At 43.1% G+C, this 17,332-nt stretch overlaps 1 protein-coding gene across 1 annotated transcript; it reads right to left on the reverse strand.

The window, feature by feature from the left end:
• Positions 1-64: 64 nt before the first annotated feature.
• On the reverse strand, positions 65-14,178 carry ACAT1 (acetyl-CoA acetyltransferase 1). Its single transcript, XM_030956866.1, has 12 exons — positions 14,095-14,178; positions 12,183-12,230; positions 9,536-9,653; positions 8,555-8,650; positions 7,376-7,476; positions 5,505-5,648; positions 3,529-3,679; positions 2,895-2,990; positions 2,101-2,214; positions 1,660-1,724; positions 866-1,023; positions 65-436 (listed from the first exon to the last, which is right to left on the reverse strand). The coding sequence occupies exons 1-12, from the start codon at positions 14,152-14,154 to the stop codon at positions 316-318; spliced, it is 1,272 nt and encodes a 423-aa protein (XP_030812726.1). The 5' UTR covers positions 14,155-14,178; the 3' UTR covers positions 65-315.
• Between the last annotated feature and the right edge of the window lie 3,154 nt (positions 14,179-17,332).

Below are 17,332 nucleotides of genomic sequence, written 5' to 3' on the forward strand. Positions count from 1 at the left end.
GGTTACCAAGAGAATTCCTTTTCAAGAGCCTTTAAGAAATGATAAGTCAGTGACAGAGGGAGCCATAGTTAACATTCTTTATTGTCAGATATCAAGCCAAAATTAAAATTTGACATTGCTTACTTGTACTGTATAAAAAGTTGAACTAATAAAGCAATAAAGGGCCAGTTGTATGGATCAGTAATCATTGATGCTTTAGGAAATTTTAGAATAGCAGTTACAGAATTCGTCCACTGATTGATAAATAAGATGTAACAGCTACCACTCAGTTTTGATCAGAGAGCTTTTAAGGCTGTGTTTCTGATGCTGCTTGGGCTACAGCTTCTGTATCAGTATTGCAGAAGCACCTCCTCCTCCATTGCAGATTCCTGCAAGACCATATTGTCCTGGTTTCAAAGCATGCGCCATGTGAACGACAATTCTTGCCCCAGACATTCTAGATATCAGAAAAATAAAATAACATAGCTTAGTTTAAAGGAAATTCTTAATTTGACCTACACAAGGACATTGGCAGAACATAGTACCAACAAAAAAACTGAAACAATCCTTTTGTCTGCAGTTCTGTGCAGTACAGGTTAAGTACTGGAGCTAGAGAGGAATAAACACAAAGGTTCTTCAACATGGCATTTTTGTTTGTGTATGTATAGCTAAAGTTTCTTTGGGAAAAAGAAATCACCTCTATGTCAGCGTGTATATTACAGAGTACCTCTACGTGCAGCAAAGCTCTTTCAAAGAAGGGAACAGATCTCCCACAACCAAATCAGTAATAAGGATTAAATTCAAACATACTCTCATTTGCTTAAAACTTGTTTACCTAGAAGACAATGCCTCTGTGCAGAGAAAACCCAGAGCTTATTTTGCTTACCCTATTGGATGTCCAAGAGAGACAGCTCCTCCATTAATATTTACTTTTTGTGGGTCAATGTCCAGCATTTTAATATTGGCCAGCACCACAACACTGAATGCTTCGTTAATTTCCCACATTGCAATGTCTTCTTTTTTCAGGCCTGTCTCACTTAGAATCTAGAAATAGTGCAAAATAATTACTATAATGAAAAAATTAGGAAACTAATTAAAGAAATAATAGCTCTATTTTGAAGTCAGTGACTTGGGCTCCCCATACTCTGATTCACAAATTCACATTTAGGAACCTCTTTGTCAGATCGGAAAAAGCAAAACTGAGGGACTGAACCACAAACTTGAGTTTTCACCAAAGAAGGCATGGAGAGCAGCCCATCCAAGGATGCATTTCCATCACACAACACTAAGACTGCTGCTACAGTAAGTCCATTTAAAATGACACAGTACTGCCTCACACCACACACTTCCCTTCAGTTCCTTTTAGAACAAGTCTACCCAGGTATAATCATACTTATTTTGCCTTTTGGCCATACAAGCTGCAAAACTTCAAAGGTGTAAACATGTCAAAAGTTGCTGAAAGCAATCTAGAACAATACTCTCTTCAAAATAGGTGTGAGAAATTTGTTAACTCTGAAGATCTGCAGTCTAGCCTTGGTCCTCTGTAAAACATCTTTGTATTTATGACATCATTAAAATTTCAATCCTAATTCAAGAAGACCCACTGAGAGGGGATGAACCAACAGCAGAATGCCAGGGAAGCTTGTTTTTTTTCTAAAACCCACTCAGTTTTATTCTTACCTTAGGAACAGCATATGCAGGTGCAATTGGAAAGTCAATAGGATCAACAGCAGCATCTGCAAAAGCTGAAAAAAGAAAAAAATCAGAAAAGGTGTTTGAAGACCTTGTGTTTTTACCATACATTATTTTCTTTCTTTGCAAGCAGCAAACACTGCCAAGATAGAGAAATTCTGAATACCGCGGTCTATGAAATAGCTGCATCTAAAATGTAGTGCCCTAAGTAAGCCACATAATAATATTTTCAGATTTTTATTATTACATATAGAATATTCTGTTTGGTATGGTCAAAAGTCTGCTGGTGTAACACTTGAAGTTTCAAGGACTGTACTGGGAAGATGCAGCCATAACAGGACTCCCAGTAACCAGCCAAACAGGACTCCCAGTCTGAGAGCACACTATGGGAGTATTTTCCAGGACTTTCCTAGGTAAGGAAGATCATACCTACTATCCGTGCCAAAGGTTTGACTTTCAGTCTCTTGGCTGCCTCTGTAGTCATCAACACCAAAGCAGCTGCTCCATCATTCAGAGTACTGGCATTAGCAGCTGTAACTGTTCCTAGAAAAGGAAAAACATTCCTTAGGCAGAGGTGAAAGTGTTATGCTAAACAGCTCACATATATCCTGTTAAGGATTGTTTCTCCCCGAGTTCCTTGAACATGAAGTCTCAATCATTTGCTGAAACTTGTTGCATTGAACTAACTAAAAATGAGTTGGTTTTTCATATCTGTTTGATGAAACAAATGCAGCCACAGGTACTTGTATCCTTATCCTGGTGCCAGTTTAGATCATGCCTTCCATGGTAGCTGCACTGCTGGCATTGTCACAGAATTCCAGCTCAGGAGGGGTTGTGAAGGAGGGGCAGTTTTGACTTAGCCAGGAAGGTTTATCAATTACAGATTTGGGAAGCAATGGCAACTCTGTAAAGCCACTCCAGCTGCACAGCAACAGGAGTTTATACCCAGCCGAGACCAAAGCCAACAGTGAAACTGAAACCCACCTGTCACTCTTTTTAAGGTGAATGTCCCAAACAGAGGTGTTCACTGGTTTAAGGTTCTTGGACCATCTTTTAATCCAAGCCAGTTCATGCTGTTGTGCAGCATGTTTCTTTATCTCAGCAGACATTTAAAAATAAAAGGGCTGTTGAGCATTCATGCTCTTGTGAACTAGTACTCTCCACCCTAACAAAGCATCCCTACACTTGGCAGAAAATTAAGCAGTTCTGTTAACAATATTTACCATTTTCTTTTTGGAAAACAGCTTTCAGCTTTGGAACTTTACTGAAATCAACACGTTTGTATTCTTCATCTTCTTTCACTTCTGTATCTGGCTTCCCTGAAATTCAGATTTGGTTTATTTTGTAGAACAGTTGACTAAATACTGCCTTATATAAATAACTTTTTTCAGTAAAAAAGTGCAAATGTATGTAAAATGCACATCAAGAAATGTGCTTACATAAACTGGAAAAGAAAAGTTATTCCTTTATCAAATTTATTTACAGCAAATCCATTTATACTTCCCAATGACAGAACAAAAAGGACAAAGACCTTATCTTTAATGTAAATTAAAACAAATAGATACAAATAGATGTCCTTAAGCCATAACTAAATTCAATAGCTAACTTTCACTTAGACCAAAAAAAAAAAAAAAGATATGGTGTGCAACATTAAAGAAAAACTGAAAAACAAAAACCAGATGACAGGTCACTGACTGCTGTTGACCAGAAAGTCTGCCTAACAGAAAATTCTTGGGTGATCAAAATGAGTGTTCCTGAGATTTACATGTTTAAACAATCTAATTTGCACTGAACACAGACAACATTACAGCTTTCTATAAGAAACAAAATTCATCTCATCACACCTTCCCACAATACCTTTTTTTGAAATAGTGACAGGAACTATTTCATTTTTCAGTACTCCTGAGTCCCAGGCTGTTTTGCTCTTGGTGTAAGAGCCTATGGCATAAGTGTCTTGCTCCTCTCTGGAAATAGTGAACTTCTTGGCAGTGTTCTCAGCACAGTTGCCCTTGGAGGAAAACAGGCCTGTTAGGTTTGGTGTTTCTGAAGATGCAAAGCTCAACTACAACTGAAAAAACCCCAACCAGCAGATTTCCAGAACTGAATGTGACTAATATTTGGTGTCCACTTCTGATTTACACAGTCACGAACAAACAGCAACTTGTGGTTTTGAAATATAATTGTCAGATTTAGCAAATGTTTTCTGGATCCAGATTAACAAAGCCATAAACACACTTTCCTTATAAAGCTTTTTTTTTCAGTTCAACTGCATGCAAAAGTAAGTTTAAAGCGCTTAGGGCTGACATCTTCAGAGACTGAAGATTATTGTTCAGCCACAGAACCACATGTTCACATCATTTTCCTATATTTTCACTCCATTGTTATTACCCTGCCTATTCCAAAGATTACAAAAACAGGACAACACACAGGGCCTTCAGACTCTCTACAAACTGCAGAAAAAAAATGTGTATCCCTTTTTTCTAATAACTGGAATGAAATAAATAGAATGAAACAACCAAATAATTTTTTATATAGGCAAATCATGATTGTAATTATATACTCACAATTCATTACCATCACTGTCTAAATACCCAGTGACAAAATTTTTTAAAAAATCATTTAGTCAACTGGAAGGATTTGCCCTTGAAAGGTTTTGTTCCACCTCTCATTTCATTGGAAAACTCAATGAATCAACACAAAACCCTTTAGTATTGTGTCCCTCCAGTTATTCAAATAAGCAAGTTCACTTCTATGTAATGAATGAAATTCAAGTCTTCAAACCTCAAAGCTCCAGCAACTTAGGCTATTGCCAAAACACAGACAAGAGTAATTCCCAAAGCCATCCTATGGACTTTCTTGTATGTTCTCACACAGACTGTCAAGGCTTTCTAAACAACCTACATCTGCTATAAGACAGACAAAAGGTTCCAACATATTATCCTAATCTATTAAATCTTGGTGTATTATAACCAACTGCTAGAATTTTTCCTCACATGAGGGAACTATTAAAGCCACCCTTTAGATTCCTATAAAATCCTCACATTCAAAATCCATTTTAGCTGAAATGTGGGAATGAGTTTCAACATTCCCACACAGCCTAAGCACTAGAGTACAAAAAGAATAAATCATACACAAGTGAGGTCTGTACCAAATCTATGGATCAAAGTAAATATTCTTCATGACATTTTCCTGTACCAGCAAGAACACCAACTGATCAATCAATAATGCCCTACACCTGTAAATTACCACTGAGTAAAGGTCAGAAATATTCATAAGCTGAAAGCAGCCATTGTCTTTTCAAACTTTTCTTCCCTGGTGATTGTTCTTGACTGTCTTTGCGTCACCTGTTTTCCAAACCCACCCTAAGTTTGCCCTTGTTTGTCCAATTTAAGTTACCCTGCTGATGAGTAAGCACACCAGCTGACTCAAACCTTCCCACAAGAGATATGAGATATGTACTCTGGGGAAGGGAAAAACATGAGCCTGCTGAATCCTTCAGAGCAGATATCCTCACAGACACTAAGCAACTTGATTGCTCCCTCCCTCAGATGGAGCAACAGCAACCTGTCAGCAGCAGAATTAATTTTTCTCTTAATCCTTGCTTTAGGCTATTCAGACTGCAGAGACAGGTAATTATAAACTACTCTGCTATTCTGGTCAATCATCCAGTCCCTCCATTACAGTTACTGCAGGAAACCTGGAAATGGAAGACTTTCCTCCTCATATCCAGGCTTGCTAGAGGAAGCAGTTTCATAACAACTATAAGCAAGCTTTTCAGATCTGCATCAGGTCTATCTATGGTTGATACATGAGCACTCTGCAGGAATATTTACCATATGGATATGGTTGTAAGCATCTGTCAGCCCATCTTTTACTATCAGGTCTTCCAGCTTTACTCCTCCATAAGGTGTTGCCCCTCTGCTCATCGTGTAGGGAACATTGGACATGCTCTCCATTCCACCAGCAACCATGACATCCTGCCCAAAGGAAACAAGATAATAATAATGCAGTGTGTTCTCCATGACTTCTTGTAGGAACAGTATTAGGAAAAGCTTAAGCATGGGCACTTCATATTTCTGAGAAGTCTTAGAGAAGGAGATAAAAAGAACACCCTTTAAGCATTTAAAAAGCAGACAAGAGGAACAACTGGAGATAGGTAGTCCATCCTGGCAGAAACATGACATGAAGTAATAAAGGTAAAATAAGAAGGCTGGAGACAAAGCTATTGAAAAGACAGATAGATTGGAAATATGGAAGCAGCAGCAGACTAAAGGAACAAGAATCCCTGGCATTTAAATTCCATTAAGTGAAACACCTGGAGAGAGAGCCAATACAATTGTTTATATAATGGTGTACACTGACTCAAGCCACTGGGAACCATCACCGTCATACCACAGATAGCTCACAGCCCACAGCCAGGAAAAACAAAGCAATACCAACCCCCCCATAATTAATAGCTCTAAGAGACTAATAACTGGCTGAGTCTCTGATTTTGCTGAGACTGGCAGCACAGCTTGTATGATTAATTCAGCTGAAAATTCCACTTCTATTCAGAGCTCATGGCCTACATCTGTCAAACCAACCAAAGGCACAACCACTCTCATGAAGTCATTGGATATAAATTACTAAATCCACATGTAGCTGTTTACAAAGACGTGCTGGGCCTGGTTCAAAGTCTGGTGACAAGATTTCCATCAACTTCAGCAGGCCCCAGACAAAGTGCTATTTTCTGCAGGGCAAGGCCAAAGCAATAAAACAGTTGCTTAACTTCAGTTACGCTGTAATTTCCACAGAAGGGACATCAAAATTTAAACACTTTTGTTTTAAACACACACAGAAAAGTATTCTTCACTTATGAGCCACTTGCTTTTAAAGCCAAAAATATATATAATTGTACTGATTATATTTTCACTTCAGAGAACCAAAGATGCTGCCAAAATGCTTTGGGTGTGGAATTAAAAACAAAACTGAAATGTCTTTCTTCACATTCACACTTCTCCCACATTCTTTGCTGCACAGCATTTAATGGCTTACTGAAAATGATGTATTCTCCTATCCTCCCATCAAGTGACAGAACTTTTTTCCCCATTGTACAGAAAATCTTGTAAGAAAGTTGACAGAGATGAGCAATTCTCCTTCATCAAGCTCTGTAATGAAAAAGCTTATTCACCAACAATAAATTCTGCTTCTTCTAAATCAGTAAATAAGCCTGAAAGATCTTTAGCGTACTTGGAAAAAACATTGCTTGAACATGTGTATTGAATTCATTTAAATGTTAACACTGTCTGAAAGTCAACTCACCAAAAACTAAGTACATAAAAATTTCTTCACCTTTTCAAAACTGAAAGCTTGAAAATTCCCTTAATTATATTTTGGGGCTAGACTGGTAGGTGGGGTGGGGGTAGAGCAGTAGACAGATGAGATAAATACCCCCCAAACAATCCACCTTGTTTCTTCAGCTCTAAAAACACATCTGAATTTTCCAACTATAGTATTTACTTTCTTTTCTGTTTTGAACTTAAACATACTTAAACAACTATAAAATTAGGGTTGCATAAACAAAACAAAACAAGCCCCTGCTAATTAGCTTTATTATCCCAAGCCAAAACACAATCCCAAATTAAAGGGCACAGCTATTGGTAGGACAGGATCTACAACATTAACTATGTGGTTTTTTCCATAGAACAGAACAAAATCCACATACCTGACTCCCACACATCAGGCTTTGTGCTGCCATCATGATTGATTTCATTCCTGAAGCGCAGACTTTATTGACAGTTGTGGTAGGAGTGGCGATTGGCAGACCTGAGTCAGAGAAGTTTATACAGCTGTTATTTGGAGGGTAGACTTCAGTATTTTATTGGTGTTTCAGCAATATTTAATATGGCACCAATTTTTATCTAAGCCCAGGATGTCCAGCTTGCACTGTTTAGCCTGCCAAGGCAATTTATCTACACTTATTTGTAGTTCTTGGAAACCCCTGTTGTCTCTCCCCTTCCAACAACAGACTTGTGATAAGGGGAAAGGCAAGGAAATGGAAGATCAAGGAAGGGACTCCAGAACTGGTTCTGCTCCCTGCCCTCTAAGCAGCATCCAAGGCTGAAAAAGCATAAATAAACTGCAGAATTTAGCAACTGGCAACAAGACAAACCCCAGGCCAAGCTGAGCAGGGCTCTGAGCACCCTGGTCTAATGGAAGGTGTCCTTGCCCACAGCAGGGGGGGTGGAATAAGATCTTTAAGGTCCCTTCCAACTCAAGACACGATATATTTCTGTTAATGAAAAAAGCCATATTTATCACTTTGCCTAACATGGAAGTAGTTCCTTCTCCTTCAAAAATGTACAACAGATCCAAGAAAGTGCATAGTTCCTCCTTGACCTACGGGCTTGCCTAGAAACAAGCTAAAGTATGGATTCCCACTCCCACAGAAGAAGGGAGAAGAAAATAATTTCTGCACCCAATAACTTTCATGTTACAGCTAACATACAGTGAATCTTTCCAGTGTCAGCTCCAGACTCCACAGGAAGATGAGTTGTACATACTCATGAGCTGAAAGAAACTCACTGACTCTTCATCCAGTAAGATTTAAGAATAATGATACACTGAAGAGAAAAAACTCTGTTTTGTGAAAGATTCAGAGCATCCATCAATAATGCAAAGTACTGTGGAATTACCAGCCTGGTCTCCAGTACTGCAAACACTGCAGGCAATAATATCCCACTTACATGAGTGCAATGTGAACCCCTCACCCATCACAGGGCAAGAAGCATCCATGGACTGTCCTGACAAAGGGCTCCACCACTTTGCTTTAACTCATAGCCCAGTAGATCCCAGCTACATAGAGACAGAAAACCTCCAACCCCAGTGTCAAGAGAAGGAATACCTGCACCCAAAACCGCTTGTCTGGCTGGAGCTTGTCCTTGTCCAGCCTGCAGGACGTTGCCCATATAGGCCTCTTTCACTTCTTCTGCAGGGATTCCTACAAAACAAAATTGGTTTGATTCAGGATCCTTTTGACAAAGGTTCCCATTGAAGTTTTCTATCAGAGACTAATGAAACTTGCCACATGTGCTAACAGAACCCAGGCCTCAGTGGGTGCATTCCAGATCTCTACCCTCATATTCATGGAGTGTGGTGAACTGGTGATCCCCCCAGAAGATAATTCCTCTGTCACCCTGCAGGACAAGCTGCAGTTATTTCATTGAAGTCAACATTTCCAAGTCTTACTAATCACCTGAGAAGCTCAATTTTCATGGATAATTAAATGCCCAAAACTTTTTTCGCACTAGAATTATGTCTAAAGACAATTTTGTTTGTTTAGCAACAGCAAGCCAATGCCACAGCAAGCTGTGACCAGAGAGAAGAGGTCTGCTCTCCTGCTGCATTGCTTGTAACAGCCCTGGTGTCCAGGTTCTTGTAGTATTAACCCCCCTCTTCCTTAAAAAACTTTTTTGCTAGATTGAATCCATCAAAAGGCTGACAAGGTTGTCCTTCAGGTACATGCACCCACATAAAAACCAGGCAGGGAAAGGAAAGGCCACTGGTCTCAGCAGCAAGCAGCCTTTGCATCAGCTTACACGTCATAAAAACCCATCCCAACAAACCAAATACCACGTTCAATCACATTTGGACTAGCACAGATAGCCCTAGGCTACATTCTGTTCCTTAAGCAGCACTTAATTCAGATTGAACCAAAGCCTGACAGTCAACTTTACTTAAATGTCTTTTGTGGATAGACTTAAAAATGCCACAGGAGCAAAAAATCCAGGACATTGCACGTTTTATTCATTATCAAGCCATTGAAAAGACACTGAGCCTCTTAAGGTTTTCTTTGTCACAGGAAAAAAAAAAAGTGTACACATACCTGCTCTAGCAATTGCTCCCTTAATTGCAATGGAACCAAGTTTAGTGGCTGGCAGTGAGGAAAGAGACCCTTGGAAAGATCCAATAGGTGTCCTTACAGCACTTGCTATCACCACCTCCTAAGTGCAGAAGGACAGAGTAAAAGTCACAATCTCTCTCACAATTGCACACATATAGCAGTATTTTTTAAATACATCTACTTTTTATTATTTCACTGATGTCACAGCTTCTCTTTCACCCTGCAAGTGTTTCAGAGCACTAAAATCTGTATTAATGCATGCAGCATGGAGAGTAAACATAAGGAGACTGGTGTGCAGCTGCAGCACTACACCCTTGGGATCATGGAGCTGTGGTGAGACGGCTCACATGGCTGGAGTGCTGCCATGCAGGGAAAAGGGCTCTCCAGGAAGGACAGGTCAAAAAGACAAGGCAAGGGGGCAGAGGAGAGGCCTTGTGCTTTATGGGACAGAACAGGTGGAGTGCATTGAGCTCAGCCTTGGCATTGATGATGTCTGCAAGAATCCTGAACATCCTACAGCAAAGGGGGAACAAAGAAAGCTGGCTGATGTTCAGAGATGACCCCTCCAAGCTCCAGAACAATCCATTCCAAGGAGCAGTAAGTTAGGTGAAAATACCAGGATGGATACCAAAACTCACACACAAAAATGAACCATACAAGAGATGGAAACAGGGACTGAGAATCTGGCACACAGTCTGAGCATGCAGGGACGAGGTCATGAAAGCCAAGAATTGAATCTGGCAAGGAATGTCAAAAGCAACAGGAAGGGCTCCTATGAGCACCTAAGAAGCAAGGAAAATATGGGCCTCCTTGATGACAAAGGACAAGGCTGAAGTAGTGAATGCCTTCTTTGCCTCGGTCTTCAGTGCTAAGAGCAGCCTTCAGGAATCCCAAGCTCCAGAGACTGGGGGAAGGGTGGAACAATGAAGACCCTTGGTGGAAGAAGAACAAGTCAGGGCAAACTGAATATACCTAAATCCATGGGTCCTGACTAGAAGGCCCCATGAGTTCTGTGGGAGCAGGCAGGTGACTTTTTAAGGTCACTTTTAATAATGTTGGAATGGTCACAGCAATTATGTGTGGTGCCCAAGGACTGGAGGAAAGCCAAGCATTACTCCAATCATCAAGAGGGGTAAGAAAGAGAACCCAGGGAACTACAGGTCGGTGAGACCCATCTTAACCCCTGGAAAGGTGATGAAACAACTAATCCTAAAAAAAACTAACAAGAAAATCATCAGGAGTCATCAGCAGGGATTCGCCAAGGGGAAGCCATGCTCAGACAAACAGCCAGCCCTCTACAGCAAAGTGACTGGTCTGGTAGAGGAGGGGAGAGCAGACATGGTCTACCTGGACTACAGTGAGGCTTTCACCTCTGTCTCCCATAAAACCCTCATACAGAAGCTAATGAACTATGGGCTAGACAAGAAGACAGGGAGGGGGACAGAAAAGGGTTGAATGGCCAGGCTGGAGTGGTGACAGAGGTAAAAAGCCTGGTTGGAGGCCAGTTACCAGTGATCAGTACTGGTCCAGTCCTGTGTCACATCTTCACTAATGAACTGGATGATGGTGCAGTGCACCCTTAGCAGGTTTGCTGGTGACACCAAACTGGGAGGAGGGGCTGCTACACCAGAGGGCTGTAGTACCACAGAGAACTTCAACAGCAGCACCTCACCATGGAGGTGAGTATACTAATACTGCAAGGAAGGGTGCAAAGAAGGCAGAGCCAAACTCTTTTCAGTGGTGCACAGTGGGCACCAATTGACACAAAGGAGTTCCCACTGAACATCAGGAAACATTTCTCCACTGGGAGTGGGGCTGAACTCTGGCACAGGTTACCCAGAGGGGTTGTGAGGTCTCCACCCCTGGATATATTCAAAAGCCTAAGTGCCAGCAGAACGTGCAAGCAGCATTTATGACATCCAGCCCTATGCTAGTAGTAAAGACAATTTACTCTTATTTTGCCTCTTAGCTTCAGTGTTACATCCACGTGTGCACTCAATAACCCTGTGAGAGCAGCATGAGAATCTGGCACCAAAAAGATGCACATGCTAGACCTCTGGCTGCCCCTGACAGCTGACAAGAAGCAACAATGATTGCTTCCAGCTGTATTGGTTTCAGTGAAAGTTAACCACAAAGCTTTACAGGGCCTGGTCATGAGGGTGTTTCTATTTAGACAGGCAAAGAAAGAAAACACTAGAAAAAAAAATAAATACAAATGATACTTGTTTAAAACTATAAAGGGCTGTCTATTACTGTAACCCCTTCATCATGATGGACTTCATGAGAGTCAGTAACAACTTATCCTCATCCTTCACATTGTAACAGCAAGTTGCAGGATAACACTAATAATTTCAAAGGGATCAGTTGATATCAGCTGTATTTTCCCATTCTGGGTTGACAGTTACATGAAGCTTATATCAGCTGACACACTTCTAATTTTGTCCCACACTTAGCCAACCAAAATAAACTGCAATCTGACTTATTTTAGATTTTGCAGTAAAATGTGGCTTGGGCACAAGTGACACTGTCTTTAAGCCAGCTTTTTTGTGATGATTTTCTTAAAAATGTCAGTGATTAACAAACAAATCAAACCCAGCAGTTTATTAGTCAGAGAGTGCTTTATACTTACATTTAAAGTACGTTGTGATGCATAGCCACGGCCTGTATACTTCAGAGCCTGAAAACAAGAAAGTCCTCAGAATCTCACATCAAGAAAGCCAATGCCATGATGTTTCATTCTGTAATGTACCCATTTTCATAGAAGCCATTATTTCAAAAATTAATATCTAAGAAACACTGGAAAAATATGAAAAAATCATAACATGCCTTTGAAAAGAAGTGCAGTCTAGTACAGTCTCACCATAACATCTGTGATAAAATGTTTTCTGAAAAATAAACAAATACTCCTTCAAAAACAATGCCAAATTCATGTTGTCCAAGTCTATTATGTACACCTATAGCATACATTTAAGACAAGGGTGAGTGCTGTTATCTTGAAAAAGTTTACTAGTCCCTTGGTCTGCTTCCCTGGACTTTGTTCATTCATTCCTACCATCAACTCCACTGCTTCTAAACAGGGACAGTTTGCATCTACAACTTCCATTCCCTTGGTGTTTCATGAACAAAAATGAAGATAACATATTCAGAACTTCACACCAAGATAGGATAATAAAACAAAACCAAGAAAAAGGGATTATCTGAGCAGTCTAATTCACCAGCCAGTAGCTTCATCTAATTAAGCAGTGCAAAGATACAAAATTATATCTGTAGGCATTTTTTCATATTAACAGAGTGATCTTTCCATTAGTGGCTTAAACCACTTTCTTTAGGCACTTCCTGAGACAACATTTCAGCATACTGGAAACTTCTGGCCTTCTATCTGTAATTACTGAATTACAGCTAAATAAATACTAATTAAAAAACAACTGCTTAAGGACACCACAAGAACACCACCATTTTTATAATCTAGACAAAGCTTTCTGGTTGTGTCTCAACATGAAAATTTAGCTTGTTTCTCCTTTTTATTTGCTAACCTTCAACTAACAAAAGGATGATTTTTTTTTTACTGTTCTGAATTAGTTGTTTGATTCTTGTTTTGTTTGGGGATTTTTGTCTGGTTTTCTCCCCAGCTCAAGTTATGATAGCCAGCTGGAAGTTTAATTTAAAACTTCTCCCTGAAAAAGAATTATGTCTCTTACAGGGCTTTAACAGCAGTGCTTCCAAGGGTTAGTGCCAAAAAAACAAAGCCTAACCAAGCCTAGCAAAATAAATACCTATACTACCATAAACACTCTTACTGCACAGGGCCTGAAATTTAAACTGAATTAACGAGACAATTGTTTACCAAGTGCAGCTGGCATCTGCTAGGAGTATTCATGCTCTGTCGTGAAGGAAGGAAGGGAGGAAGGGAGGAAGGAAGGACCCACTCCCACAGCTGGTAAAATGCCATCTCCAGCTTAGCATATGGCAATTCGGATGCGATCCACTCGTCCTCCTTTCTCCCCAGCACAGCTCCCACCGCCCTGCGCGGCGCCAGCACCTGCCCCCAACAGTGCCAGCAGCGCTGCCAGCCACAGAGGCTTTGGGGGCAGCAGCATCCCACTGCCCAGCTGAGAAACAACACCTGCAGGTGTAAATTTGTATCTTTACACTGCTTAATTAGAGGAATTCAACCCGAGTGCAGGCCCGGCCCGGCCGGGACAGCGCTATGGCTGCAGCGGTACCGGGCAGGGCTCGGCACCCGCGGCGCTGACAGCGGAAAAAGCCGCGCTCAGGATCGCGGATAAAGGTCCCGCCGGGTTTAGTGCGGGCCCCGGGGCTGTGGGGGCGGGAGAGGCCGCCCTTCACCCCCTCCCGGCCCGGGGCCCGCTCCCTCCGCTCGGCCGCCTCCCGGCCCGCGGGTTCCCGCACGGGTGAGGGGAGGGGGCGCAGCCGCCCCGCCGCAGGGCAGTGTGACCTTGGCCGAGCCTTTCCGGGCCCGGCGGCGGGGCCGGGGCTGCGTAGGGAAGGAGAAGGTAAAGCCGGGCCCGGGGTCGCCTCACCCGCAGCAGCCCCGCTGCCGGCCGCCGCCCGCACAGCATCGCCCCCGTTGCCGCCGCCATCTTCCCGCCGGCGCCCCCGTCACCTTCACCGCCGCCGCCGCCCCCACCTATAGCCGGCGGCGCCCCGCCCCCTGCCCGCTGCCATTGGCCCCGCGGCGCGTGGCCGTGCCACACCCGCACCTGCCATTGGCTGGCGCGGAAGGCGGGCGGCGGCGTCGGAGGGGCCGGCGCGTGCGGTGCCCGAGGGCCGCTGCTGCCGCGTGCGCGGGACCGCCCCAGCCGGGAGCCCCGTTGGGCTGGAGATAGGCGGAATTCCTCCCGGGAAAGGGTGATCGGACATCGCCACGGGCTGCCCAGGGAGGCGGCCCAGTCACCGTCCCTGGAAGTGCTTAAGGAAAGCGTGGGCGGGGCACTCAGTGCCACGGTCTGGTTGACACGGTGGGGCTGGGCCACGGGTTGGACTCGGTGATCCCGGAGGTCTTTTCCGACCGAGCGGGTTCTGCGGTTCCGCAGCGCCAGGCGCGTTCCTCTTGCCCGGGGGCCAGGCGTGGGGTGGACAGCCTGCGATGCCGCGCCGAGAAGGAAAATCACTGGTAGCGAACCGCATGGAGACAGCTGGAAGACCCCTGCGGGAAAAGAACCAGCCGCCGGGGGTGTGACCTCTCCGCCCCCGAGGCTGCGCTCCGCCCCTCCTCGGCCCTGCCCTCCCCTGCCCCACGCTGCAGGTTAAGCTGACCTGGGCCGCGGACATCTATCTAATCCCGTATCGGAAACATCCTGCGCACTACAAGGCCGTGGGGATGAAAGCGCCAAGTATGGCTGAGCCCGGCACGCTTTGTGCCTGGCGTGCCCTTGTGCCGCAGCTGAGTGCTGCTTTCAGAAGAGTCAGCAACTTAACTCCCCCTAGACCCCTTCCTGCCTGGCCATGGCATAAACCCCTGACACTGTTAGCTCAGAATTCATCCCTGGCCGAGAACGGTCCCGGCAGCTGCCTGCACGGAGCGACTGCTGCCGGCTCAAGCCCAGCTGACCTCAGGCTGCCCATCCCGGTCCCACGGTCTTTGCTGCACTGTGCCTTCTCCCATCACACTCTCTTGTCTCTGAACCTGGATTTGTAGATGAAAGCCAGCACAAAATCTCTACACCTGTTTGCCAGCCTGACAGTGCCCCTCTCCACCCTGTCTCTCCAACACGCACAGAGCTAGGCCAGGAAAAGCCTGGATCTTTCCCGGTCTCCGGCTTTGTATCTCAAAGGAACAAGTTCAAAACACAAAGTGACTTTCTCTGAATTGTGCTGCAGCACAGAGTCTAGGACAAGCAATTCTGTATTTGTTTCTGATTAGTTTCTTCTCCTCAACCACTTTTTTAGTGCCTGAAGGAGTTAGTATATTGTTACAGTAACACACAACTGAATGAAGCATTCCCCAGAGCTGAGGTCTGCCAGTCACGTCAATGAGCATTTACTTGCACCTTTCCTTCCACTTGTACGCCAAACTAGAAAAAATGCTAAGAACCAAGCTTTGGATATAGTGCCTAGAAAGCAAGAGTATTTTAACAACCTGTCAACATCAATTTGCTACCTTAACTTTTTTTTTTATATTTGATCTTCACATTGTAGGACTAACATTTGTCAAAACTACTTCAATTGATTTTTTGTTCTACGTCTCATTCATTTCTCTGTGAGAGAGGATTTCACTTTGTCTTTGCTCTCAAAAGTAAAATACTTCTTGCTTTCCATATATATCCAAAGATTCTCCAGACATGCAGCAAGAGGCTGATTGGGACAGGCACTGGTGAGGGAAGCATTTGTACTCCTTTGCTTCCTCGACTCTCAGTAGCTGATGTTCTAAGGTGGTCAAGTCTAGACCTTTGATTTAGAGACAGTTTTCGAGTTCAAACCATACATAACATAGGAACTGATAAATATTGTCTCAGGAAAAACTGAAGGTTTTGCTCTGAAAATACGTATGTACCATATAGCAAAAACATCCAGGTTGGATGAAGATATTTTTCAGAAATAAGTAATGCTGAAAACAGGTAGAACAAAACCCAGAAAATTCTCATTTAACTTGCCTTACTCCTGCGGTATAAAGCTCTTTTTCAGGGATATAACCTGCTGACATTCTTTAATTTTTTCATCATCTCTTCTCACCATGACTATGATGTACTAATTTCAAGGTCACTTTTGATGTCCAATCACAGACTATTGAAAAGTCACACTGTGCTGCTCTTGCTTAGCTCAGCAGCTGGTATTTGCTTTGGCCATGCCCTGGATCTACAGAGGGAAGCAGCAGCTGCCATTCGTGACTCCAGCTGTTCTTTCTAACAGGTGTTTAAGGTTGCATGCAGGGGCTGAAGCACAGTATCCAAATGAATTTCCGTAGTGGACCTCCATCACTAAAATAAATGAGGATCAAACGCCAGGCACCATGTCTACCTAGAGATGTTGAGATATCCAGGGAGCGGATCAAGAGCACAAGTGCTGTGAGGAGCAGCTGAGGGAGCTGAGGTTGTTTATCTTGGAGAAAAGGAGGTTCAGGGCGACCTCATCACTCTCTGCAACTGCCTGAAAGGAGGGTGTAGCCAAGGGTGGTGGGGTTGGTCTCTTCTAACAAGTAACAAAAAAGTGGCCTCAAGTTGTGCCAGGGAAGGTTTAGATTGGATATTAAGATAACTTTTTTTCATGGAAAGGGCTGTCAAGCAGTAAAACAGGGAAGTGAGTCACCATCCCTGGACTTAGTGGATGTGGTACTCAGGGACATATGGTTTAGTGGTGCCCTTGGCAATGCTGGGTTAACAGTTGGACTCAAGGGTCTTTTCCAGCTTAAACAATTCTCTGTTTGTACGTTGACAGGTAAAGCAAAGAAGAAAGGAAAACTACATTCTCACTTTATTAGAAGAATGAACCAGGTTAAGCCTTTTGTATTTACGGCAATGATTCTACCTAAACAGTGATCAATTTACAGGGGTAGGAGTTGATTCAGCCAAGGAACTCCTGCAATAACTGGCTTCTAGAGAACAACTTCTCCTGAAAAATCATTGGGAAAGACTATATATTGCCCTAATAGAGGGAAAAAAGTTTGGAAATAATAGCAACCTGCCATCAAAACTCTTCCCACATGAACTGCCAGTTGGCCAACTGCCATGCACAGTACTGAGCACTCACTCAAAAACAGCTGTTTATTCCATTCAAATAGTTCTAAACTCTGCATGTGCCAGAAAGCACATAACACCAATG

This window comes from Camarhynchus parvulus, chromosome 1, assembly GCF_901933205.1.
Source record: "Camarhynchus parvulus chromosome 1, STF_HiC, whole genome shotgun sequence".
In the NCBI taxonomy this organism is placed as follows: Eukaryota; Metazoa; Chordata; class Aves; order Passeriformes; family Thraupidae; genus Camarhynchus; species Camarhynchus parvulus.

Coding starts and splice junctions, on each gene's coding strand:
- ACAT1 (XM_030956866.1), bottom strand. CDS start 14,154: ATGGCGGCGGCAACGGGGGCGATGCTGTGCGGGCGGCGGCCGGCAGCG. Junction 8,651..9,535: donor GGGAGCAATTGCTAGAGCAG/GTATGTGTACAC, acceptor TTTGTTTTGTAG/GAATCCCTGCAGAAGAAGTG. Junction 3,680..5,504: donor CTTACAACCATATCCATATG/GTAAATATTCCT, acceptor TTTTCCTCCAAG/GGCAACTGTGCTGAGAACAC.